This window comes from Pangasianodon hypophthalmus, chromosome 11 (assembly GCF_027358585.1).
Source record: "Pangasianodon hypophthalmus isolate fPanHyp1 chromosome 11, fPanHyp1.pri, whole genome shotgun sequence".
Classification (NCBI taxonomy): domain Eukaryota; kingdom Metazoa; phylum Chordata; class Actinopteri; order Siluriformes; family Pangasiidae; genus Pangasianodon; species Pangasianodon hypophthalmus.
Window position 1 is genome coordinate 12,669,244 of NC_069720.1, and position 25,189 is coordinate 12,694,432.

Genomic DNA, 25,189 nt, shown 5'->3' on the forward strand with positions numbered 1-25,189 from the left:
AGTAAGGCAGTATTTACTGCAGTGCAATGTATGTCTGGTATTTAGTATGGAAGGATATAGTACAGCAAGTTAGGTAGTATTAGTAGTATTTAGTATGGTAGAATGTATTACAGGAATGTGTAATAAGAAAGTATATATTTACTATAGTATAATGCATTGGGGTAGAATGTAGTATAAGAGTATGTAGTAAGGCAGTATTTATTTTCTCCGGTAGAATATAATACAGTAGACTGTAGTACATAAATATGTAGTAAGCCAGTTTTTATATACTCCAGTAGAATGTGGTAAGTAGAATGTGGTATAGTGGTGTATGAATGCTGTAGTATAGCAGGATGTAGTATGGTAGCATTTAGTGCAATAGAATGTAGTACATTGGAATATAGTATGATAGTATTTACTACAGTAGAGAGTAGTAAGGTAGATGTAGCACAGTAGAATGTGAGAAGGTAGTATCTACTACAGTAGAATATAGTATGTTAGGATTTAGTGTGTAGTAGAGTGGGATGTATTATGAAGAGATGTATTACAGCAGGATATAGCAAGATAGTGTTTACTGCAGTAGAAAGTAGTGCAGTAGCATGTACTATAGTGTGTAGTAGAGTGGCATGTATCATGATGTATTACAGGATGTAGTGAGGCAGTGTTTACTTTGGTACAATGTATTATGGTAGAATGTAATAAGGTAGTATTTAGTATTGTAGAATGTAGTATGATAGAATGTACTACTGTGGGATATCGCACTGTAGTATTTCAAGCAGTAGAATGTAGGACAGTAGGATATAGTACTGTAGTATTTAGAAGAGTGGAACGTGGTGCAGTGGGATATAGTGCTGTAGTATTTAGAAGAGTGGAACGTGGTGCAGTGGGATATAGTACTGTAGTATTTAGAAGAGTGGAACGTGGTGCAGTGGGATATAGTGCTGTAGTATTTAGAACAGTGGAATGTGGTGCAGTAGGATATAATACTGTAGTATTTAGAAGAGTGGAACGTGGTGCAGTGGGATATTGTACTGTAGTATTTAGAAGAGTGGAACGTGGTGCAGTGGGATATAGTACTGTAGTATTTAGAAGAGTGGAACGTGGTGCAGTGGGATATAGTACTGTAGTATTTAGAAGAGTGGAATGTGGTGCAGTGGGATATAGTACTGTAGTATTTAGAAGAGTGGAACGTGGTGCAGTGGGATATAGTGCTGTAGTATTTAGAAGAGTGGAATGTGGTGCAGTGGGATATAGTACTGTAGTATTTAGAACAGTGGAACGTGGTGCAGTGGGATATAGTACTGTAGTATTTAGAACAGTGGAACGTGGTGCAGTGGGATATAGTACTGTAGTATTTAGAAGAGTGGAACGTGGTGCAGTGGGATATAGTACTGTAGTATTTAGAAGAGTGGAACGTGGTGCAGTGGGATATAATACTGTAGTATTTAGAAGAGTGGAACGTGGTGCAGTGGGATATAGTGCTGTAGTATTTAGAACAGTGGAATGTGGTGCAGTAGGATATAATACTGTAGTATTTAGAACAGTGGAATGTGGTGCAGTAGGATATAATACTGTAGTATTTAGAAGAGTGGAACGTGGTGCAGTGGGATATAGTACTGTAGTATTTAGAAGAGTGGAACGCGGTGCAGTGAGATATAGTACTGTAGTATTTAGAACAGTGGAATGTGGTGCAGTAGGATATAATACTGTAGTATTTAGAAGAGTGGAACGTGGTGCAGTGGGATATAGTACTGTAGTATTTAGAAGAGTGGAACGCGGTGCAGTGGGATATAGTACTGTAGTATTTAGAAGAGTGGAATGTGGTGCAGTGGGATATTGTGCTGTAGTATTTAGAAGAGTGGAACGCGGTGCAGTGGGATATAGTGCTGTAGTATTTAGAACAGTGGAACGCGGTGCAGTGGGATATAGTGCTGTAGTATTTAGAACAGTGGAACGCGGTGCAGTGGGATATAGTGCTGTAGTATTTAGAACAGTGGAACGCGGTGCAGTGGGATATAGTGCTGTAGTATTTAGAACAGTGGAACGCGGTGCAGTGGGATATTGTACTGTAGTATTTAGAAGAGTGGAACGCGGTGCAGTGGGATATAGTACTGTAGTATTTAGAAGAGTGGAACGCGGTGCAGTGGGATATAGTACTGTAGTATTTAGAAGAGTGGAACGCGGTGCAGTGGGATATTGTACTGTAGTATTTAGAAGAGTGGAACGCGGTGCAGTGGGATATAGTACTGTAGTATTTAGAAGAGTGGAACGCGGTGCAGTGGGATATTGTACTGTAGTATTTAGAAGAGTGGAACGCGGTGCAGTGGGATATAGTACTGTAGTATTTAGAAGAGTGGAACGCGGTGCAGTGGGATATAGTACTGTAGTATTTAGAAGAGTGGAACGCGGTGCAGTGGGATATAGTACTGTAGTATTTAGAAGAGTGGAACGCGGTGCAGTGGGATATTGTACTGTAGTATTTAGAAGAGTGGAACGCGGTGCAGTGGGATATTGTACTGTAGTATTTAGAAGAGTGGAACGCGGTGCAGTGGGATATTGTGCTGTAGTATTTAGAACAGTGGAACGCGGTGCAGTGGGATATAGTGCTGTAGTATTTAGAACAGTGGAACGCGGTGCAGTGGGATATAGTGCTGTAGTATTTAGAAGAGTGGAACGCGGTGCAGTGGGATATAGTGCTGTAGTATTTAGAAGAGTGGAACGCGGTGCAGTGGGATATTGTACTGTAGTATTTAGAAGAGTGGAACGCGGTGCAGTGGGATATAGTGCTGTAGTATTTAGAAGAGTGGAACGTGGTGCAGTGGGATATAGTACTGTAGTATTTAGAAGAGTGGAACGCGGTGCAGTGGGATATAGTACTGTAGTATTTAGAAGAGTGGAACGCGGTGCAGTGGGATATAGTACTGTAGTATTTAGAAGAGTGGAACGCGGTGCAGTGGGATATAGTACTGTAGTATTTAGAAGAGTGGAACGCGGTGCAGTGGGATATAGTACTGTAGTATTTAGAAGAGTGGAACGCGGTGCAGTGGGATATTGTACTGTAGTATTTAGAAGAGTGGAACGCGGTGCAGTGGGATATTGTACTGTAGTATTTAGAAGAGTGGAACGCGGTGCAGTGGGATATAGTGCTGTAGTATTTAGAAGAGTGGAACGCGGTGCAGTGGGATATAGTGCTGTAGTATTTAGAAGAGTGGAACGCGGTGCAGTGGGATATAGTACTGTAGTATTTAGAAGAGTGGAACGCGGTGCAGTGGGATATAGTACTGTAGTATTTAGAAGAGTGGAACGCGGTGCAGTGGGATATAGTACTGTAGTATTTAGAAGAGTGGAACGCGGTGCAGTGGGATATAGTACTGTAGTATTTAGAAGAGTGGAACGCGGTGCAGTGGGATATAGTACTGTAGTATTTAGAAGAGTGGAATGTGGTGCAGTGGGATATTGTACTGTAGTATTTAGAAGAGTGGAATGTGGTGCAGTAGGATATAATACTGTAGTATTTAGAAGAGTGGAACGCGGTGCAGTGGGATATAGTACTGTAGTATTTAGAAGAGTGGAATGTGGTGCAGTGGGATATTGTACTGTAGTATTTAGAAGAGTGGAACGCAGTAAAAGTAGTTAAAAGGCGTTAAAGGACCGCGCCACACGCGGACGTCAACGTGATGACGTCACCCCTCTCCCTCTCTCTCCCGTAATAACAGTGGAAGGAACCCGGACCTGCAGGTGTTGGTGCTGGCTAGGTTAAGATGTTACCATTATCCATTAAAGATGACGAATACAAACCTGCAAAGTTCAATCTGGTCCTCAAACTCTCCGGATGGTTCAGGTAATCCCTGTTCGTGTTGTTAATTTTTATGACTGCTTTTCCGAATGGAACCGAGAAGCTAAGTGGCTAAACAGTTAGCACGCTAATTCACCCGGCTGTGAATTAACTGCAGTAAGTTTTAGTCAGGTGGCAAAGAATAAATAAAAACATTTGGCTAAACTTAAAGAATCAACTTAACCTTGTTTCGTAAGTGAATAGAAATGTAATGAATGTGAGTGTTTTTTTTTTTTTTTTTAACAGTTCCGGTTGGAGTTAGAGAGCTATCTAAGTTTGATATGGTTAACGCTAGCTTTGCTAACTAGCCATGTACACACTTGGATATCACCTGAGATGACTAAATCAGAGCGGTGTTTTATTTTTCATTGTTTATGCAAATGAGAAGTACTGTTATTCAGCTATGTTTAGCTAGCTTAGCTGGTGTAAAGTTAACTGGCTTCTTTTAAATGAACTGACACGGCTAAGCTAACACGACTGCTTTTTTTTTTTACCACTTTAGATCAATTCTGGCTGACAAGACATCGCGGAATTTATTTTTCTTCCTGTGCCTGAATTTGTCCTTTGCCTTTGTGGAGTTACTGTACGGCATATGGAGTAACAGGTAAGTGTGTGGCTGTGAGGTTTTAAGCTAAAGCTAACCGCTAGCAGCTTAGCTGAGTGGGAACCAAACAAACGTCACTGAGAGCTCAGATATGCCACGTAGGTCTAAAGACTGCAGCAGGCTGTGCTCACTGCTCCCAGCTTTTCTCACTGACTATGACATGGACACTTCTTTTAAAAATCACCTGTCTGCTTTAAAGAAACCCTGGCTGCATTGTCTGACTCGATTGCCTGCTTGTTTAACTCTCTGTGTGTTTATAAACAAATCCGAGCAGTGATAAAACGGCAGCCTTTGTGATGTTTTCGCTGGAGCTGGCACATGTCTGTACTCCGATAAGATTGTAGCAAAACATGATTTATTCCCTCAAAACATGACTCTTTCCAGCTCTTTTCAAGGGAAAGTACCAAGTGCATGTTCAAAAAGCTCCCAGAAGTCGCTAAATAACGTAAATAAATAATTTGCATATTCACACAATCGTCATGATTATTTTTGCATGTCAAAATATGTTAGATGAAGAAGGAAGATTTTCTGAAAACACACAGAATAGAGTAAAGAGTTTCATCAGAAAATATAATTGATTTCTTATATAAAGAAGTTGTCTTTGGTCACAGCACCATAAACACACTATTTACATATTTTAAAAATTGTATAATTTCTATCAAGAGCGCAGACAAAATGAAGCAGCGGTAGTGAAGAGTCAGGAAATAGACACAGAGGAAATGGTTACGGATTGAATAACTCGCTTTTATTCATGTAAAGAACAAAGAAGTGTTTGTGTTGGATAGTTGTGATCAGTGATTGGTATCGATGGTGATCAGTGATTGGTTGTTGCGAACTGTGATGATCAGTGATTGTCGCTGCACACTGTGGTGATCAGTAGTCACGTTTACATGGACACATTTTGTTTCAATCGGAATGAAATCAATCAGATTGATTAATCCGATCGCAGTGTTTACAAGGACGCTGAATAAAGTAATCAGGTTGATATGCGCGTTTAAATGACAGAATCGGATTTGATCTTCTGACATGCGCACAGTGCACGAATACACGTTTCCCTCCGTTCCAACATGCAGATACGAGCAGCCACTCTCTTGCCATTGCTTCTTTTTTTCGTTTTAAAAAGCAGACTTAACATTTGCTTATTTCAGCTGCTAATTAGAAGACGACGAGCGCCTGATGTTTTGTGCGGTACTGCGTGTATTTATCAAGCAATTAAAATGCCCCTCCCCGAGCCCAGAACAAGGCGTCTGTGGATGAGGGTCCGAAGCAAGGACTGGTGGGACAACGTCGTCTTGCACCACTTCACAGACGAGGAGTGGAAGGAGAATTTTAGGATGACATGACAGTCATTTATGACACTATGCTCCATGGTGGAGGGGAACATGGCACCTGGTGAGGCTACGGTCAGAGCCCCAATACCGCTGACAGCCGTGCGTCATACGTCATTACGTGATTTGTACGTCATTGCACATGCGCAGAACTATCTGGTTTCATTTTCAATCCGATGAAGTGTTTACATGTCCTCTCCATCGGATTAGAAAAGGTTTAAACCACCCCTTACGATCCGAATGAAATTTTAATCGGTTTTGGCCAATTCATTCCGATTGACATGTTTACATGTGACTTTTTAAATCTGATTGTGCTTCTAGTCCAATTACGATCGGATTATTAGTGTCCATGTAAACGCAGCTAGTGATTGTCGAGATCTGTGGTGATCAGCGATTGGTCGTTGTGAACTGTGGTGATCAGCGATTGGTCGTTGGGATCTGTGGTGATCAGCGATTGGTCGTTGGGATCTGTGGTGATCAGCGATTGGTCGTTGGGATCTGTGGTGATCAGCGATTGGTCGTTGGGATCTGTGGTGATCAGCGATTGGTCGTTGCGATCTGTGGTGATCAGCGATTGGTCGTTGCGAACTGTGGTGATCAGCGATTGGTCGCTGCGAACTGTGGTGATCAGCGATTGGTCGCTGCGAACTGTGGTGATCAGCGATTGGTCGCTGCGAACTGTGGTGATCAGCGATTGGTCGCTGCGAACTGTGGTGATCAGCGATTGGTCGCTGCGAACTGTGGTGATCAGCGATTGTTGGAATCTGTGGTGATCAGTGATTGTCACTGGTGGTGAGTCAAGTGAACCTGCTCTCTCAACTTGTATAACCAGCAGCTGTGATGTGAGCTAAAGAGCTGAAAAATAAAATCACTAAAGGGGTAAAAAAAAAAAAAAAAGTCTTGTGACGTGCATTTGGACTGCCCTCTTCAGTTCAGACCACAGATTTTTCCATAGGTTTTTTTTTTTTTTTTTTTTTTTTTTTAATCTTTATCTTGTTGAAATGTCAAACTGTGGCCAAGTCTTAACCTCCTGACAGAGGTAACTGAGTTTTAGGTTGAAATATGCTTCATGACACTAAAACTATTGCCAAGAGCTGCTTAACTAGCAGCCACAAAACAGCTCGAAAGCATCACTGATCCACTTCCACCATATTTCACAATGTGTTTGGGGACTAATTTTGGTATGCAGTCCCTTTTTACACATTGTGATTGATGTCTGATTTTACAGCAAATTTAACCATCAAACTTTACAGAGAAATGAAAGCTACTCTATGGATTAACTGCCACTCTGCTAAGAGTTGCTATGAAAGGATTTGTTTGGTTTTAAAATATGTGTGGATTTTTTTGCTTTAATTACAGATATATTACTGTAGAGATTTTGTAAAAACTCATCAGTGTATTGCTTCTCTCTGTTTCTCCTCCATACCAGTTTAGGGCTGATATCAGATTCCTTTCACATGTTTTTCGACTGCACAGCACTACTGGCAGGTCTTGCAGCATCAGTGATTTCACGGTGGAGGTCCAATGACTCCTTCTCATACGGGTAAGCACTCAGACACACACTGTAGTTTTTGTGCTTTAAACACTGATGGAACATGTGATTGGTTTTATTTTGTTAAAAGTATTTGATCTGTTTTCCATTCAGTGACCTTTGTATGAGTGGCAGTGTTATATCGCTGTAATATGCATCATGATGATAAATAATAATAAACGCTCGTGATGTTAAAGCATTTTATTACTTGTAGTGATAAGCTGTTTTTTTTTTTTTTTTTTTTTTAACACTGTGCGATTACTGCCATCTTTTTCCGAGTATCACCTGTCACACTGTTCAAGATCCCAAAAATTGTTGACCACATTTTATAACAAGCTGTGTGATAACATAACATGTTCTTCATCTCGGATTATATGATGAAGAGCCTCTAAAGCTAGACGGCGTGATTAAAGAAAATTACTACGTTCTGTTCAATCAGTTTCTGTCAGTTGCGTAGACAGCAACAAGCCCTCGGTATAAAAGTAGCAATGTTATGCTTAGAGAAGAAACATTTTAAACATGAAGAAGAGGATTTTTTGCCTCTGTTTGTGCCTGGGGTAACGAGAAAAACATTGAAACCCTGTTCTTCAATGTGAGCTGGAGATGATAAGTATAAGCATGTATTAACATGTGTGGTAGCTTTGTAACTCATAGTACGAGTGGTCAGGTGTGTAAGCTGGTAATGTTATATTAAATAAAGTCAGCTTTTTAAATGATCACTAGCTCAAACGTGAACATTTCAGCTGTGCCCCAATTGGTGGCTTTTAGACGAGCATCATAACAGCAGTCTCACACTGCGATTGTAAAAAATACGCTCGGACACTGCCAGAACTTTATCATTGGTCATCTTTGCTCACAATGGCACTATTCTTTTACGATGTGCAGTATTTTGTGCAAAGGCAAATTTGGATGGAAAATCGTCCAAATTTGGAACACCAGAAATAGGGCTGGGCGATATCATGATATAGTATCGATATTGTGATAAATTATGTCACAGTACAGTGTCCTATTTTTTTTTTAAAAACAGCAATTACAAACTCTGAGACGTTTCCATCTGATTTGCTATTAGCGTTTTGTACTGAACGATTAAAATTGTAAAGCTTTTTTTTAGATTTTTGTTATAATTTATTTAAATTATTAGAATAAAATAAATTTATAAATTTTCAGCTTAAAAAAATGTTTACGTTGTGGACATAAGACAATGAAACTCTGTTGTTTTCTTTGGTGTTTTTTTTTTTTAGCAGATTTAGTTATTTATATACATATTGTGTATCATCGAAATGTCTTCAAGTTTTGTGAAATGATGTTTTTGTCATAATACTGACCCCTAACTTGAAACCTAAATGTTTTTTGCAATAGGTGAAATTTCTTTGTTTTTTTTTCTTGTCCTAAAGGTGTGCAAACCGTAGCACTCATCTGTATGTAGAGTGTGGTGTAAAGACATTATTGTGCAATGGCCTAGTTTTGTAAAATTCTCCTGTTCACGTGCTCCTGCTTTGCAGTTATGTCAGAGCAGAAGTGCTTGCAGGTTTCGTCAACGGTCTCTTCCTCATCTTCACTGCTTTTTTTATCTTCTCAGAAGGAGTGGAGGTGAGTGCAGGACTTTTGTTTTAACTCTCACCCAATGAGTTGAGCTGTTACTGGTGTCTGATGATGATTTTTCTTCCTTTCGTACCTCAGAGAGCGTTAGAACCTCCGGATGTGCATCACGAACGCTTGCTGCCCGTGTCCATTGCAGGGCTCCTTGTCAACCTTGTCGGCATCTTTGTGTTCCAGCACGGTGGACATGGACACTCTCATGGTGGAGAAGGTACAGTTTTTTTTTTTTTTTTTTTTTTTTTTTTTTTTTTTTTTTTTTAAATAAAAACTTACGGTTGCTATTTGGCTCGGGCATCTAAAAGATTTGCCATTGTGATTGGTCTGAAGATATTGATTAATTTTCTATAACAGCAGCTCTGACAGTAGTGCAGCAGCGAATCACAGGTTTATGTTAATGCTGTCATTCTAATGTTATCGTTTCTATAGTAACAGCTCCTTCACAGGGGCTACACATAAATGGATTAAAAATTTAAAGAATTTTCTCTATGGAGAGTTTGTTCAATTTCTTTTATTTTTATTTTATTTTATTTTTTTAAATAACATTTCTGGAAGGAGTCTCCAGTGTGAGCCTTTTGTAACAGTCAGAGGTAAAACTGTAACTTTACGTATTCTGACATCTTCAGGACAGAGGGGCTTACACTTTGCAGTTTCCTGGTAACATGAGAAGCTGCATTTTTCTTTTAGTCTTATTAACATCAGAGAGAGAGTGAAAAAAAGCAACAGCTGAGAGAGAGCAACAGTTTATAGCTCCTACAACATAAGCCTTATAACAGGAACTAACTGATTTCACAGACGTTCATGACATATACTTTGTTAATAAATAAATAAATCAAATTGTTGGCAAATTGCTGTGGTATAAGAGAAATAAAACATTACTTCCGTCTGCAGAAAAGGAAAATTAAGGTGAAACACCAATACTGACACTGACCACTTTCCCATATAATCCCTACGGCATTAATCATTAGTCTTAGCTAAAGAATTCACATAATATCAGCTTTATTGCAATTTCTATAGAATATGACTGTATAATAATATTTTTATTTTTATGCAGACTGTTATGTTGCAGTACTAGAGAATGCAGTAGCATGGATGGATTTGTCTCTCTGTAGGTCATGGGCACAGCCACTCTCTATTTAACGGCAGTGTGAGCCACGGACACAGCCATGGGGGACACGGGCACAGCCATGATTCTAAACACGGGCATGGGCATGGGCACGGTCACGATCACGGTCACGATCACGATCACGATCACGGACACGATCACGGACACGGTCACGATCGTGGACACGGCCATTCACATGAGGAGCCTCACTGCCACGGTAAGATGTGGAGCTGTTTTTGCTTACATTGTTTATGGATTTTGGTTTTATTCCTTTTTATTTCAATAATTTTTAAGAATATGCTTTTCAGTAAAGATCCTCATCACCGCATTAGTCGTGAATACATCTTGAATTAATACTCTTATTCTGGCTCAGTGAGGTAGGGCTGCAGAACATACTAATTATTTAATTATCACAATATTAAACTTTGCTAGATTGATGCTTATATGAGCATTTTATTCGGAATGAACATATAGTATGGTCTAAGTGGATACAACAGGAGGCACACTATTCGTGTTTGTTTTAAGAAAGCTTGTCAGAAAGGTTCACAGGGATTGGTTGGGACTAGAGATGGCACGATACCACTTTTTCTTTTCTGATTCTGATACTGATTCTGAAACCTTAAATATCAGCAGATACCAATATCCATACTATATTGTTTTCTTGAAAAACTACTAATCTTTTATTTATTTATCTATTTATTTATCTATTTATTTATTTATTTTTACTGAAGCACAACTCTTTGACAAAAAATCTTCACAGTTAAACTCTTTAACTTGCATTGTAAATATAATAAATATGATAACATGAAATCTAAATATAATAAAATCAATCCTAACAAAAGAAAATCTAGTCAAATCCTTTTATATGTAATCATTTCCAGTCCCAAAAATACATTTCTTTTCCAATTCCAGTCTTTGTCATTTTGTTACAGGATCCGATATCTGATATGTTTTCTCCGATATCCGAGTCAGTGCTTTTTTGCTGGTATCGGCCCTGTATCGATAGTGGGTATCAGATCGGTGCCATCTGTAGTTGAGACTAGAGGTGTACATTGGGACAGAACCAAAAAAGTAGCACAAGAAGGAGGTTTTCACTTTGATGTGGGCGCAGGCAGTCATATATGAACCAAACTGGAGAAATGCTGCATTCGATTTACCTCGGAAGTGAAAAGAAATGTCATTTCCGAACTCATTTCCGTGCAATCGAGCTACAAAGTGGGAAAAACCATGGACCCTTCCGTGTTCATCTTTTGTTAGCAACAAGCTAGCCAGCTAACTGTGATGACATATATTTACGTCCTCAAAACAGCGAAGTGTGTCATCAGTGTTACAGATTTAACAGGAGAATATGTCTGTATGCTGGTTAATGTAAAGCAAATACTTGTATATACAGTATAATTCATTTAAAGCGTAAGAAATTTTACTTTGTTTACTGCTGATGCAGTGAGTGGCCATGTTAATTTAACATCGCATGCTGAACTCGGAGTTGAGAAGACCATCCCGAGTTCCTGAATAGGAATTCCGACTTGAGGGAGCATTTTCTTTCTTTATTATTTTTTTTTTTCCTGTTCGGAATTACTTTTAGTTGAAGGCAGAAAAAGATCACATTCATTCACACAAAAGGCTATAAGTTTGTTTATATTTTGATAAAATGAGCTAACCAAATTTGTTAGAAAATATCAGAGGCAGGTACAAACAAAAATAATAACTGCGTGAGTGGTGTTATCCCTGGGTTTCCAGTGTTTTGTGCAGTTAAATGTCACAATAAATAAATCATTTTTACTTTTAATCAGGGCATAAATAAATGTGACTCAAAATGTTTTATTTGAAATAAAGAAATATGTTTATTCATTATATAGCACAGACTTCATGCTCACCATGAAAAGTAACATTTAAATAAGCAATGAAAACAAACTGACATGAAATACACCCTGAAAATTCTCACTTAATTTTTAATCATCCACTTTTACTCAAGCCAGTTTCACTTGTTTTATTCTATAACAATATATAACCACAATAAGCTGTTTTTGTTCATGTTGCGCAGTCCAACTTGCATAGGGTAATTCATGTCCTTTTTTTTTTTTTTTTTTTTTTTTTTTTGTAGATGATCACTTGCACAGGCCAGAAAAAGGCTCCAGCAAACAGATCTTACAAGGTAAAACTTTGCTTTCAGTCTTCTGACCACCAGATGGTGTGAGAGTCCTATCTGTAATGTGTTACTGTACTGTTCTGTGTGGTGCCTCTTTTTTCTATGAAAATATTTGCGTTTCTAACGGTCGTGTCTAGGACTGTGGCATCGCTTATTTTGTCAGTGCATGGAGAAAAAAAAAAAAAAAAAAACGGGGCCGCAAGTAAAGTGATACATCGTCATGTGACACCTTCATTATCGCCAGACGTGATTAGTTGATGGAGTTTTATTTGCGGCAAGGTGATGGGTCAGACCAGCCCATAGACTGACCTTTGACCCCAGGACTAACCGGGTTGACGCTGACATCTGAGAGAGAGCAGTAGTGCTGTCGCTTTAAAGCTCTTTGTGTGAGCCTGTGTGGGAAAAATGAGCAAAGAAGAGAAAGTGAGTGTGTCCCCTTTACCCTGGCGCACACACACACACACACACACACACACACACACAGAGAATGGGTCCTGTGGGAGGCCCGCTCAGGGGAATAAAGGAGAGGGAGGAGGTGACAGTGCAAAAGGTTACCCTGTTTTTGGGCTCTGAGACCTTTTCACCTTTTCACATTTCTGCCACTGTGATGAATCGACTCTCAAATCCTCTCCACGATTCTTTGTGGGTGTCACTGCTTTTTAAGGGCTTTAGCATTCCTGTTTTTTTTTTTTTTTTTTTTTTTTTTCCCTCTTCGGTTGCGCTCTCACTGCACTTGGATGAGCTTTCCACTTAATTTAGGGTTGTGCGGTTTCGCGTTCTGGGAACCTGAAAGCAGCCTCAGTCATGACGTGTTCAGCTGAAGGGAAACTTTTTTTAAAAGAGAGGTTATTGTACCATCACAACTAGCTCGTTCTTTCACAAGCTCGTTCTTTCTACCATTTATTTGCCTTATGCGCTGGTGCACGTGGACCTCTTCCTGCCTGTAAGGTGTCTGAATGCCTGCCATTTTTGGTAGTGCTGATGCAAACCCTTGGTCTGACCCGGTCTATTTCTAGAAATTAAAATCCTGACCTTTGGCTTTCATTCTGCGTCACAGTTCACTGAACAAACATCCACTTAACTGCAGCCTCAGCCAAAAATAACTGCCGTTTTGTATGAGAACTGGTTTGAATTTAACACCGTCTTTAGGAGTACACGAGTGGTGTGTGTGTGTGTGTGTGTGTGTGTGTGTGTGAGAGAGAAAGATTAGATGTAAGTAATATGAAGCAGCTGTATTTAACGTCCCGCAGGAGTTTTTCTCCACATCGTTGCTGATACGTTGGGAAGTATCGGCGTCATCATCTCAGCCTTCCTGATGCAGAAGTACAACCTAATGATCGCTGATCCGATCTGCTCCATGCTCATCGCCATTCTCATAGGCGTCAGGTGGGAACACGTACACAAACACAGATATGCACATGCAGAAACACGGACGCAGGCAGACGCACACACACAAACAAACGCAGATGCTCAGACACGCAGATGCTTATGCAGACACATAGATAGATGCATGCACATGAGCAGGTGCATACACACTGTGACAGACAAAAATGTAGACACACACAGACAGACGCAGAAGTGAACACAAACATACAGATATGCAGACGGGTAATACGCGCACGTACACACACTCAGACATGGACATGGATACAGACAGGCCTGCGTAGACTTGGACTGACAGACATAGAGAGATGCAGACAGACTCACATGTAGACGCAGACAGAAACCCAGATGGAGACACGTACATGTAGACAGACAGACATACAGGGACACCTAGACAGGCAGACACATGCAAACACAGATACACAGAGAGACACATCCACAAACAGACATGCACACAGACCTGCAGAAGGAGAAAGTGGACATACAAACAGATATACAGACGCAGACACACAGTTTGACACACGCACACATAAGCAGACATGGACAGACAGAAACACAAACAAACAGATGGAGACACACACAAATGACACGGTCACACCAGCTACCAGCACACATTTAGACTCAACATGGTGAAAGAGACGTGAAAAAATTGGGGGTTTTTTTTGGGTCAAGTGTCCTACCACTACATATCATTACACCAACTGGAAACTGATTATTTTCCTACGACAAATGCTATGTTGAACAAATATCATGTTAAAGGATTCACACGTTTTAACTTTCGTTGCCTCTTTTGCCATATAATTGGCTCTTTTTTCTTTTTTTTTTTCCATTTTGATTGTTTATATTTAGTATTTTAAAGAAATTGTTTTCCGATTTTAATTCGGGGATTGTGATAAAGATCCATAAATCTATTGGTTTGAAATATTTTATATTTTATTTAAGTCACACAACTTTTGGGCCCTTTTTCACTTCCATACATCTGTCCGTATACTCTGTGCTTAGTAATTCTCAACCTCAGAGCTGTGTGTGCGCACACATGCGCTCGTGACTGTTGCAGTGAAGTGGCTTCAGTCTTCTGTGTTTTAGGCGTTGCTTTGGGTTTTGGGTGGAGTTGACGGAGGAGGTCTCTCTCTCTCTCTCACACACACACACACACACACACACACACACACACACATACAGCTGAATGAGTATTGTACACAGGGTGGAGACCAGAGTTTCCCACATGTGGTAAAGCCAACAGCTGTCTCGTGTACTATTCTTTTAGCTACAACTGCTGACAGAGACCTGCTGGACTTCTGACTCCATAATGTTTCACAGTATTACACATTTAAGTAGCACCATAACTCTGTTAACTTTGAATTAATCTGTCTTTTTTCTACAAGAAAAAGCAATTGAGAATTGTGCTTTAATGGCTTAATAGTATTACAGTGTTATATGGTTGGTTAAAGCATGTGAAGCTAATTGGAATTACCATGACTGAATTAGTACTTACTCAGCTTACTAACCACAAATGTAAAAATATAATGTTTAGATGTCACTGCAGTAGCTATGAACAACCTACACGAATAAATAAAAAATACCTTGCTGAGCTTATCAAAATTTAACCATATTTCTGCCATATTTCTATACAAATGGCCCAAAATTCACAAAAGAAATGTTTTTATTTAGAATAGATTGATAACCTGTCGAACGAACTTTTCTGATCTTTCTGGAATATAACAAACCCAAAATCCAAAGTAAATTCAATAAAAATATTATTAGGTGACTAGTGTTGTCAACTATAATCAACAATTCCCTGATTTCTTTGTTTTGAAACATGTTTTGCTAGCTTATTCAGTCACATTAGATATAAAGTTTGCCAGAAAGTTCCACAGGGTGTCTGGTTGAGACTGATTATGAACTCGAGTGATGTAGCTGAGGTTTAGGAACTTGTACAAGAGTTGAATAAAAATTGTTATGATGATTGCTGTTTATTACATTTTGTGAATTACTTCCTTTTCCAGGAGCCCTGTTTTTTTTCGTTTGTTTGTTTTTTGTTTTGTTTTGTTTTTTTTTATACCCTCAGTGTTTCCAGAAGCATTATTTCATTTAGTATTGAAAAAAAACTCCTTCCGGTTTAGGCAACAGCCACTTCTGGTTCAAATCCAAATACAGATATTTGGAGCAGTATGCAGATACAGATTGTGGCATTACATGAGAATTTACTTTTAATGCAGTTGTGATGGAGGGGAAAAAAGGGCCTCAATTGACAAATGCACAACTCACAGCAAACGCCCTTCTGCATCTCTCTTCTTCATTGTCTCCCCATGTTTGAGGGTTTTCTTCTCCTCTCTCTGGAATACGGCCGTGATCTGTGACTGTTACTTTAAAAATGTGCGAACAAAGGCATCTTTTTAAGATGGATTTTCCCTCCTCCTTCCTTGATCTCAAAAGAGATGGGGGCTCTGTGTCATTGAGCCCCGGCTTCATTTTTGTTTTTGTCTGAAGTTCCTCTCTCTTCAGTTGCAATGTGGTATGCGGTAAATGCAAAGAAATGAACAGATCAGTAGTTTGACAATACACACAAAGCCTCCTGCCCGTCCTGCTGTTCCTGTTTAAAACACGAGCACTGGGCTGTGAATGAGAGAGAGACATTTCAATACAGGTTCAGCGTTAAGAGAGAGACAGGGTCCAGGCACGAACAAGTTCACAAAGCTATTACACAATCTGAGCTGGCAATTAAAACTTGGCTTTATAATAAGAAACAGGTGCAAGGTTTCTTAATGAGACATACTAAAACGAGATCTGCTTGTTAAAAAATGTTTATCGCAGTCATGCTATGAAACATTGTGTAAGAAATGCATGTTGGATGTTTATAATTAGTATGTACTGTGAATATCTTTGTAAACATTTTTATAATAACTACAGCCTAATGTAATATTTTCCAGACTACATGCCAACATTCTCTAAGAAGATTCTGTCTACTTTGAAAAAGTATATATTAGTTATATTAGTATTACTTTTTTGTTCATTTAGAGCTCTATTGTTTCATGAGCTGTAGGATTTTGCTAGTCATTATCCTAATCCTTATGTACAGGCATTATACAGCAGTGTTTAATGCTGAAACCTTGTAATACATTTAATCCATAGCTTTTGTTTGTCAGATTACTGATCATTCTTATTTTTGCTAGTATGTCTATGGGATTTAAAATGTCTTTAGCACTAATCAACAAAATTATTTTACCACCTAGAGCAGCAGAAGTATCACTCCTACTAAATAAACATTAACAAATGGCTATAGAGGCCTGCTAGAGGCATGGATATGCATCTTATAGTCTGTAACTGTTTCTTTCTACCTGTAGTGTCTTTAAAACAGCTGAAAATGACATTTCAAATTATTAAATATGTTAAAGTAATATGCACTGCTTCGAGACGTGCCTAAGAACACACTTACCTGTGATAAAATCACTGTAGTACACGTTCTATATTGCTTTTATTAAACAGCGACAAAAACTATTATTACAATCCAGTGTTCAGTAAATAATTTAATTTATTAACGATTCTTCCACCACAAATTAAATGATTTACTGAACTGTGTACTAATCTGTGTACTAATCTGTGTACTACCATTCTCTAATAATTTGAATATTAGATGTCCTGTGTGACTCAGCAAATCAGTTTTATACAGAAGCACTTGGATTTAAAACACGGATCTATCTAGTCAAAGTCAGTATACAGACGGATATAATTGTTTTGAAAAATATGGAAAAATGTTTAAAAGTCCAGGAAAAACATTGAGATTTTTAGCTGAGGTTTAAGGAGTCATCGAACTTGGTGTCCTTATACAGCTCACTGCATTTGCTTGTCTTGAGTTTGGCTGATTGGCATCGTCTATCGTTTGTTCAGGGAGGTCATACACTATTACGGCTCTGCGGGAATGCCTGTGGTTTCTGTAGTTGGACTGTAAGATGGACACTCTGGTGATTGAAGAGCTGAAGCATGCATTTTCCAGCTCCAGGAGATCAGTAGGCTCGAGAGAAGGCTTCAGTTTTTGTTTTAAGACCTTAACCATGATCAACTCATGAATCTCACATTAAAAACCAGATTCAAAAGGTCTTGAGGGAATATTTAGGATGTCTGTATAGCAGAAGCTTTGTGTGTTAGCTGGACGCATACAGAAAGCTCCTGCTGTTATGACCCTGATCTTTCCAAAATGCTGGTTAATCGCTTTAAGCCCTCGCCCAGAGCCAGACGATTGGCCTGAGGGAGGGATATTAACATAAATTAACATTTGTTCTAAGCCAAACCCATGAGGATTTATTCAGCTGCGATCAGAGGTGAGGTATTTAGCAGTGGCTTGGTGAAGTTAGTGTGTCAGCGTGTAAAAAGTGTTTTTTCTTTCTGTAAATAACCAGAATGCCTAACAAGCCTTGCCTTGAGTGGGGAAAAGGCTGAAATGAATGAATTTAGCTCACAAATTCAAGAAACTGTTGCAAAGAATACATCTCTTTCAGCTGAGATTTACACACAAACATGCTGGATGTTTACAGAGGGCTTTTTGCAAGGGCTTTGGGAGGGTCTGGATATGTCTGTTGTGGGAAGCGTTCATGGTAGGACGAGATAGGCACATGCCACACACCGCTTGATGCCAGCAGCAGCTCTGGTTTCTTTAATGACAGGCTCCCCAGCTGGATCTTTTGAAATGTTTCAGTTTCCAGCTCAGTCGGCTTTGGCTAATGACCATGTTCAAGACTGCACTTGTAATCTCCCTCCTTTATTTAAAAAAAAAAAAAAACCAAGGCAAGACCTCCGTTTCAGAGGTTTCACAGAAGGGGCCTTTATTTTTAGTCTCTCAATATGTTGGACATTTTTGGAGAGTCAACTACAATCTGAGACCTCAGTTTCGGAGCAGTGAACACTCAGCTTTGATTTCTATCAATCAGTAGGACAGTAAATCAGTCTTTCATCCAAACCATAATAAATAGCACCCAAATACTTAAATGTTACATTCAAATGTCCAAAATTTCTATTATATTTGAAGTCTAAAGCCGCAGCTACACCGTGCTTTCTCTTGACTATTTCTTAACCCTTGTGTTCATGGGTCATATTGACTTTGTGCAGCTGTGAAAGAAAACGGTTTATCAGGTTTAAAAGAAAAAAAGTGATCTTTTTCTAAAAGTAAACGCAATATTTTGAGGAAAAACAGGTGGCAGTGTATTGAGAATAATAACAAACCGATTTACAAGGAAAAAAAAGTAATATTTTGAGAATAAATACAGAATATTTCAAGGAAAAAATAAAGGAAAAAAATTATAGAAAAAATTCATGTCAGCTGCCACTTTAGCCTCTCATGGGAAGATGTTCTAAATTAGTTTCATATGTTTCATGTAGTGACAGAACTGTCACCTGGTCCAGTGTAAACTGTTCATCGTGTGCGTTCATTCGTAGTCTGTCTGAGCAAGCTCTTCGGGGAGTAAACTTCAGTGAATATGTGATGTTTAACAGTGACTCATCTACAAGCACAGGAAGCCAGGAACAATGCTGTGATGTCAGAACTCTGAGGTCCCCTCGTGCAGCAATTTCCTGTTTTCATTTTAAAAACCCAGACTGTTACTGTACTGTTACCACCGTGAAGTTGATTAATTTTCTACAACAGCTTGTCCTGAACTGTTTTTACCTCAGTAGTTTGTCAGCAATTACAATTTTTTATTTATTAAAAAATGAGAGATACTTTTTTTATCTGTTTATAGTTACATTTAATGTTATGGAACATCCAGAAAACAAATTAGTTCTGTTCTCACTTGTATGCAACTATAAACAGTTGTTCCTGCAAGTTGTTTTTTTCTTCTCTCTCACATTATTAATGTAGTTACCGATAAGCTCAATGTCCTCAAGACTTTCCAGTGTCAGAAAACTTAGTTACAGCTTTAAATCCGATTGTTACAATGCACTGACAACAAACAAACTAACAAACGTCAAAGAAGGGCAAGGAGGAAGCGGGAACCAAGTGAACTTAAACGTAACGTTTAATCGTAAACATAACATAAAACACAAAACACGTGTGCATCTCTCTCACTCTCTCCCTCAGCATCTCCAGCCGCTCCTTTATCCCTCTCTCCCACTGATTAGCCAACTCAGTGCCAGGCGTGTGTCCTCACAGCCTGGCCCCTCCCTCCTGCTAGTAACAGTCTCCTTGCAGAAAACTTCACCATATCAAAAATGACACATGCTTTTAATCCGTGTATGTGGAGTGTCCGCCATACAAGTCCCTTTACTATATAGAAACAATAACATATTAGAACGAATCTGTGATTGGCAGCTGCACTACTATAAGAGCTGCTGTTATAGAAGGTTAATCAACACCTTCTGGCCAATGGCCAAAGATTTGAGAATTCAACAGTGGAAGTGGAAAATACATTCTATACCTCTACAAAACTATAGTGAACAAGAGATAAAGGTTTTAACACTAAAAATATGCATTATTATATTTTAGACCTGGGCAATATGATATCACTATTGCAGAATATTAATATCATGGTGCACTTCTATTAATATCAGTTAACTGAACATTAATATTTCTTATTTACTTTTTGTACATGTTGTAAACTTTTTATTCTATGGCTCCACATATTTGGTAGCAAAACTAAATTGTGAAACATATCGCATAAAGTCTTTAAAGTATCGGGATACATTTCTTCCTAATCACCCACCCTTGTTTAACCCTAACAGAGGTCTAAAACAGAATGCTTACTTGTGCAAAAATTGTAGCACATCGCTAATGTTATTCCACCACAGAGAGGTTACTAGGAAGAACTGCTGAGCTCATGAAGTCTTATAGATTACATAAGAACCCTGCATGACCGCTAACGCTCATGGAGCTGGTTTGAGCTGAGAGCCATTAGCTGCAGTCGTTCAGCGTGTGTTCGGAGTGTGTGCATTTTTCAGGAAGCTCTCAACTTTGTGTGATATTGAGAAATCACGGATAATAAATTGCGTTTAAGGAAGGTGTAAATATTTTGGTTTACTGCAGATTTGTCTCAAGACATTGTGCAGTTTGAATGCAGTAGAGATGATAAAGTAGATCTCAGCACTAGGTGACTGCGTAGCCTAAAAGCAAAAGCAAGCCTGTGTCAAGGACGAAGCTATGACTGGGGTTTGAGTGAAAAGGGGTAAAACAGAATAGACGAGGGGAGAGAAAAGTAGGCCAAGCCCAGAAACCCTCTAATGGCTCCCATATGTGTCCGTGGTCGAGGGTTGAGGGTTTGGGAAGGGAAGAGCAATGAAGATCACGCTACAGTAGATGATCTCCACAGAGCTCAGAGAGGGAATCAGGGCCGTGTGTGGTTAGCATAGCACTGCCACGCCAGCTGTGAGGTCACATGCTAGCTATGTTAGCCACGTCACGAGCAGCAGTGTGGTCTGTCATTGGTTTCAGTCAGCGGTCATCTGGTTCTTGCAAAATGCCGATCATCATTGTATTGACACTTTGACTGCTTGCTTGTTTTGGCCTAGTCTGGCATTCCTGAGACAAAAAATTAAAGAAAGTGAGTCACACAACCTTTTTTCTTTACCCTGTCCTGAATTTTTAATATTGTTCAATCTGCAAATGAAACATGATAGAGGATCAGCATAGAATGCTTTCCATGTTTAAATTAAAGCTGTGACGAAGCAGAGTTATTACACTGAAGCATGCCACAAAGGGATCTTACACCACAGTGATTTGCCAGTGCTTACAGTGCTTTTTTTTATTAATTAAAGAATGGAACATAGTTTTTATTTGTTTAGAGTTGCATTTAATGTTGTGGAACATCCTCAAAACAAGTTAATTCCTGTTAACACATAAGTTATAGCAGCTATAAACAGTCATTCCTTCACCAGGAAACGCACCTTGTCATGTTAGAGAAACCGCAAAGCGTACAAAACTCCTGACGATGTTAGTAAACCTAATTTACAGCTTTATCTCTGACTGTTACGAAGTTACTATAGAAATCATAACGTATTAGAACAAGCACATTAATACAAACCTGCACTACTGTCAGAGCTGCTGACATGACTCAACACCTTCAGGCCATCACCATCAGAATCCAGGATTCAACAGCCCTGTGGAACAAGTCATTACTGTGCTGTCTGAAGTATAAAAAAACAAGTTCCTGACCTAAAAACATATACTATATGGATAAAAGTTTGTGGACACCTGATCATCACATTCGTATGTGCTTGTGCATTCCAGATTTAGTCTCCTCTTTGCTGTTATAATAACCTCCACTCTTCTGGGAAGGCTTTCCACTAGTTTTTGGAGCGTGGCTGTGGGGATTTGCCCATTCAGCTGAAAGAGCACTAGAGAGGTCAGGCAATGATGTCACTCTAGTTCTTCCACTCCAACGTTGGCAAACCATGTCTTCATGGGTCTTGGTTTATACACAGGGGCATTGTGTTACAGGAACATGTTTGGGCCCCTTTTCCAGTGAAGAGAAATCTTAAAGCTGCAGCATACAAAGACATTCTATACAATTAAGTGCTTTCAACTTTGTGCCAGTAGATTGGGGAACAATCACATATAAGGGTAAGGGTCAGGCATCCACATACTTTAGGCCATGTAGTGTATTGCTGAAGCATGTGAAATAATTTTAATAGATGTTTTCCACTAATACAGGTTGAGGGTCGTTTCAGTAGTCAGTGGTTGGTAATTCCATGTTTTCTCTAAATACAGCTTATTTTAGAAGATGAATAAGTCCATAGACACTTGCTTGTATCTAAAACTGGGAAATGATAGGAACATGGTGAAAGAGATCAGGCTAGCTAACATTATTGGTGCAATTTTGACGCAAAGACTTCGCAATCTTGACTTTGTAGATGGGAAAAGGACCATCTAACGAGCACATGAAGTAAGAATAAAAAGTGCATAGCAGCTGGCAATCTTATTAGATGTTCTTATTTTGTATATTGTGTATTTTTCCATTGTGTATATTTTTATTTTTTAAATTCAAATTTGTAGGGTTTTTTTCAGGTTTTGTTGGATTATTGCTCTTGCCTAATTTCAACTTCCAGTAAGCAAGAGAATGAAATATGATATGTGCGTGCATCTTAAAACGCAATAATAAACGTAAAATAAACAGGAATCTTTTCCTCCACAGTGTGGTTCCACTGCTGAGGGAATCCATTGGGATTCTGATGCAGCGAACTCCACCTGGTCTTGACCACACCCTTCCTGAGTGCTACCAGAGAGTGAGTGCTGCTTCTTTTTACTTCTTAGAAGAAACAGCCATTTCAGAAAATGCTGAATAGGCTGGCAGGAATTTAATCCCAGCATGATCAGAACAGCTGCCTGCTTCCATTTTAATACTGGACTTTCTGGTTGCTCTTAATCGTTAGCTGTGGGTTCTTGTGGTTCTCTCTGCAGGTGCAGCAGCTGCAGGGTGTGTATAACTTACAGGAGCCGCACTTCTGGACGCTGTGCACTGATGTCTACATCGGCACACTGAAACTCCTCGTGGCTCCAGACGCTGATTCTCGATGGATCCTCAGTCAGACGCACAATATTTTCACACAGGTGAGGGAGAATGTGATAATGAGAGTTGCTGATACACAATTCACCTGATCCAACAGCAATGAAAAGTGAAATGTACTAATGATGCATAGTTTTTTAAAAAATATTTTTCATTTTGATATAATATTGGTTAAGGTTGAAAGAGTTTCACATTTAGTCATGGTGTACACAGATTCAAAACAGGTGTTATGGTTTAACTTTTTCATGGTATGATAAACTATTCTAAAATATTCTTTGTATCACAATCAGCTATTTAAATACATAAAAACCAGCAGTAAAAATTAAAGAAAACATTTATTATGAAACATTTATACAAACTGAACATAAATCTCTTTGCACATCCTTGTTGTTCTTTCTTGAGAATGACTTTCCATAAAATCACGTACACTGTCAGTTTTTATCACGTTGTTATTAGAAGCAGAAAGAAAGAGCAGTTGTGAGGAAAGGCAGTGTGCTGAGCCAAAAATAAAATCTAACTAGTGCAGCAGTGTGCAGTGCTTCTTAACCAAAACTAAAAGCCTGTTTGGTCAGTAATTGCATATTCTTCAGTGTCTGATGTCCATCATATCTGATGAAGCAGTAATGGATTAAACACAGCCAAAAGGCTTTCAGTGCAGTCGTGTCCCTGTGCTGAGAAACAGAAGTGCTGTAGTTTGATTTAGGACGAGTTCATAGGGATGGACGTAAAAGTGATGAGAATCACTGGAGTACAATCAAAATACTGATTAAAATGCATTTCTGTCCATTACCATATATATATATATGTATATAGTAATGGACAGAAATGCATTTTAATCAGTATTTTGATTGTTGACAATGAGGTCCAATCATGCACCGTCATTACCCATCACACAGTAGCAACCCTAAATTGAATGTGTGATTTAAAAATATACTATACTATACTGTACTATAAAATATAGCCAAGTACACACTTTTTGACACTGTGTTTGTGTCTCCAGGTGGGAGTAAGGCAGCTGTATGTTCAGATCGATGTGGCGGCCATGTAAGAGTTACCCTGATTCAGGAGTCCTGGGACCAAAGCCCTCTGTGCTGCTACATGAAGCTCATCACCAAACCCTGCCCCCTTTTGCTCCTTCTCTTAATTTCTCTGGGTTTCTCGACACCGTCATTACCAGTCGGACCAATCTGGAGCGGCCGCAGTACAGTACGGTACACTGACTCTTTCCAGGAAAACCAAACAACATGAAGACTACGTTGGGGCCCCTGGTCAACAGCTGTCCATGTTCCTAATTTTTTTTTTAAATAGCCCTCAAAGACTTTAGTCTGTATTTGGTGTCTTGTCCTGATAACGGTCAGAATGAGGTTTTAATTTTGTGTTTGTTTAAGAAGGAAAAGCCTCTAACAGTATGTGAAGTGAATCATTGCTAGTATTTTCTCTGTGGTCTGACGTCTTTGCAGCTGCAGACGTCAGTCACTCGTGTTGTCCCCCACTTCAATTCAGCATCATGCTTTGATCTCTTAAGTGCCTTTTTTTCCCCCAGTGGATCTCTCGGACAATCTCCCACACGTCTCCTTCATCCAACATCTGGAAAATCATGGGTTATGCCTGTAGGTTCATTCTAGCCAGTTTTAACATTCCTTTGCCTTTTTTTTACTGCATGGTGTTCTCCGATTGATTCACTGATTATTTCTTAGATCTCTGCTCATGTAAAACTGGATGAAACACCAGCTTTATTCAGCCATAAATGGATCTGATGAGCCACTTAAATGTGAGAAGTCCATAATTTAAATGCCCATATGGATTTTTTTAATAAGTAAATAACACATCTGTGCCACAGGCCAGTACATTTGTGCAATTCAATAAATTATATTGCCATCTGATTTGTACTTTTTTTGCATTTGATGGAATAAAATCATGAATAATCATACACTGAGAAATGACACATGGATTACTGATTTATCAAAATCATGCCCACTTTCATGTCTAAAGTTCAGTAGTGTGTGCATACAAGTTACAGAGCAGTTGTTTACGATGTAGTGTTCGTTCATTCATTCATCTTCAGTTTGTCATGATTAATAATTTGTTTATATTTTAGGGAATAAAGCCAACTAAGTTTGTTAAAAAATATCACGGGCAAGTACAAATAGAGATAACTACAGAAATGGACAGAATTCTGTCAGGATCGGGT

The 25,189-nt window shown here is 39.0% G+C and overlaps 1 protein-coding gene across 1 annotated transcript; it reads left to right on the top strand.

Annotated features, from left to right (window-relative positions):
- Window positions 1–3,652: 3,652 nt before the first annotated feature.
- Window positions 3,653–24,938, top strand: slc30a7 (solute carrier family 30 member 7). Its single transcript, XM_034308640.2, has 11 exons — window positions 3,653–3,820; window positions 4,317–4,418; window positions 7,176–7,289; window positions 8,780–8,867; window positions 8,958–9,087; window positions 9,986–10,195; window positions 12,083–12,133; window positions 13,378–13,513; window positions 22,627–22,717; window positions 22,893–23,042; window positions 23,999–24,938. The coding sequence occupies exons 1-11, from the start codon at window positions 3,741–3,743 to the stop codon at window positions 24,044–24,046; spliced, it is 1,200 nt and encodes a 399-aa protein (XP_034164531.2). The 5' UTR covers window positions 3,653–3,740; the 3' UTR covers window positions 24,047–24,938.
- The last annotated feature ends 251 nt before the right edge of the window (window positions 24,939–25,189 follow it).

Excerpts from the sequence above, each read along its gene's own strand:
- slc30a7 (XM_034308640.2), top strand. The coding sequence starts at position 3,741 with ATGTTACCATTATCCATTAAAGATGACGAATACAAACCTGCAAAGTTC. Across the intron at positions 3,821-4,316 it reads AAACTCTCCGGATGGTTCAG|ATCAATTCTGGCTGACAAGA; the intron begins GTAATCCCTGTT and ends TTACCACTTTAG. Across the intron at positions 10,196-12,082 it reads TGAGGAGCCTCACTGCCACG|ATGATCACTTGCACAGGCCA; the intron begins GTAAGATGTGGA and ends TTTTTTTTGTAG.